Consider the following 2,128-nt stretch of genomic DNA (forward strand, 5'->3'; position numbering starts at 1 on the left):
CCCCCCCCCCCACACCTCTGAGGAATAAGTGACCTGCATCACCGTGCGTGCTGGGGGAAGACAGTGTGGCGTGGCTTCTACACGGGGTGAAATGATGGCCACGACAGATGTAGCTCACCTTCTCCTTCCTTCACTTTCAGGGCGACTCTGGGGGACCCCTGGCCTGCGAGGAGGCCCCCGGTGTGTTTTACCTGGCGGGGATTGTGAGCTGGGGGGTCGGCTGCGCTCAGGCCCGGAGACCTGGTGTGTACACTCGAATCACCAGGCTGAAGGGCTGGATCCTGGACACCATGTCCTCCGGCCCCCTCCCCACCACGAGGACCCCCGCCACCAGGCAGTCCTCTGGGACGGCAGCTGGCTTCACAGTCCCAGGGGCCCTGGCCACCAGCAGGGCAACCAGCCAGCCCGCCGGCACGACTGCGGCCACCATACGCGCCACTGCCGGGGGACAGACGACCCTTCCAGATGCCCCAGGGACCAGCTTGGGCTTCCAGCCACCAGGTACTGGGGCAGGGACCTGTTGTCACAGGTACCACGCTGGGGGGGGCAGGGCGGGGGTTCAACAACAGACCCTCGTTCTCGCCCAGGCTGGAGGTCAGAAGTCTGCGTAGACGCTGTCCTCTGCCGTGCCCGTGTCCTCACAAGGTCGTCCCTCTGTGCTTGTCTGCCCTGTCCTCGCCTATAAGGGTACCTGTCGCACTAGATCAGCCCCCCGGTCCTGAGAGCAGGGGCACTAGCACTGGTTGGTCAGACGTACGTTGTCTAGTGGCTTAACCCCAAGCCCCTGTCTGCCCCTGTTTTGTTACTTATTTATTTTCAGTTGTTTTAAGTTTGTTTATTCGCTTTGAGAGAGAGAGAGCACAAGTCAGTCGGGGAGGGGCAGAGAGAGAGAGGAAGAGAGAATCCCAAACAGGCTTTGCACTGTTAGTGCAAAGCTTGATTCTGGCCTTGAACTCCCCAACCACAAGACCGTGACCCAAGCTGAAGCCAGATGCTTAACCTACAGAGCCACCCAGGTGCCCCTGTTTTTATTAAAAACATTTTTTAATGTTTATTTATTTTTGAGACAGAGCATGAGCCAGGGAGGGGCAGAGAGACACAGAATCTGAAGCAAGTTCCAGGCTCTGAGCTGTCAGCACAGAGCCTGATGTGGGGCTTCAGCTCATGAACTGTGAGATTATGACCTGAGCTGAAGTCGGATGCTCAACCGACTGAGCAACCCAGGCGTTCCTTTATTTTTTTATGCTTATTTATTTATTTTGAGAGAGCGTGCATGAGTGGGGGAGGGGCAGAAAGAGAGGGAGAGAGAAGGAATCCCAAGCAGGTTGTATACTGAGCTCAGAGCCCGACATGGGGCTTGATCCCACGACCCTGAGACTGTGACCTGAGCTGAAATCAAGAGGCAGACGCCCAATGACTGGGCCACCCAGACACCCTGTCTGCTCCTGTTATGAAACAGAATCTTCTCTGGGGCAGCAGGGCAGGTGGGCAGTCAGGCCGGAGGGTCTGCGTCAGTGTCCATGCGCCCAGTGTGCACGGAACGCTTCTCTGGGCCGCGCTGGGCTAGGCCTGCCGTGCGGCAGGGAACCAGCCGTTGGCGAAACACAGACACAGTCCCTGGCAGGCAGGAGAGGAAAGGGGGCAGTGCAGGCCCCAGTGACCCCACAGGCCCTGCCCGGGGCCCCCGGCTAAAGCGCAGCCCATCTTGGCAGAACCGGCCCAGAGAGATACCGACGGCGAATGTGCCTTTGAGCTCCTTCACGGGTGTCTGAAGTGTTAATTTTCATTAAACAGCGATCAGAAGTTCAGAAGTGGACGAACACGTGCGGGCAGGTCCAAAGCCAAACCCCGTCAGGCACGGCCCGCTTCGTACTGCAGTGTCGTGGGCAGCTGAGGACAGGACAAGGCCTGGCTTCTGTGGGCGAGGGGTGGGCCCCTGTCTCCCCGACCCTCCCCCCANCCAGGGGTGCGGCATGAGGGGCTGCCGGTCTCTGCTGGCTGCACCCACTTTCCTTCCTGGGGAGTTTCCCAGAATCCCCAGCTGTTCCAAGTCCCCATCTCCAGCATCCTCATGGACCCCCTGCTACAGAAACTGGGGGGGGTGGGGTTCCCTGCTTCCCTCCCTCAT

At 59.3% G+C, this 2,128-nt stretch overlaps 1 protein-coding gene across 1 annotated transcript in view; it reads left to right on the plus strand.

Moving 5' to 3' along the window:
- TMPRSS9 (transmembrane serine protease 9) overlaps window positions 1-2,128 on the plus strand; it is a 27,864-nt gene that overhangs the window by 22,225 nt on the left and 3,511 nt on the right. Inside the window, exon 14 of the mRNA XM_077760681.1 lies at window positions 141-501. Within this exon, the coding sequence (XP_077616807.1) occupies window positions 141-501 (361 nt within the window). The remainder of the gene's footprint in view (window positions 1-140; window positions 502-2,128) is intronic.

This window comes from Crocuta crocuta, unplaced genomic scaffold (genome assembly GCF_008692635.1).
Source record: "Crocuta crocuta isolate KB4526 unplaced genomic scaffold, BGI_CrCroc_1.0 scaffold443, whole genome shotgun sequence".
Classification (NCBI taxonomy): domain Eukaryota; kingdom Metazoa; phylum Chordata; class Mammalia; order Carnivora; family Hyaenidae; genus Crocuta; species Crocuta crocuta.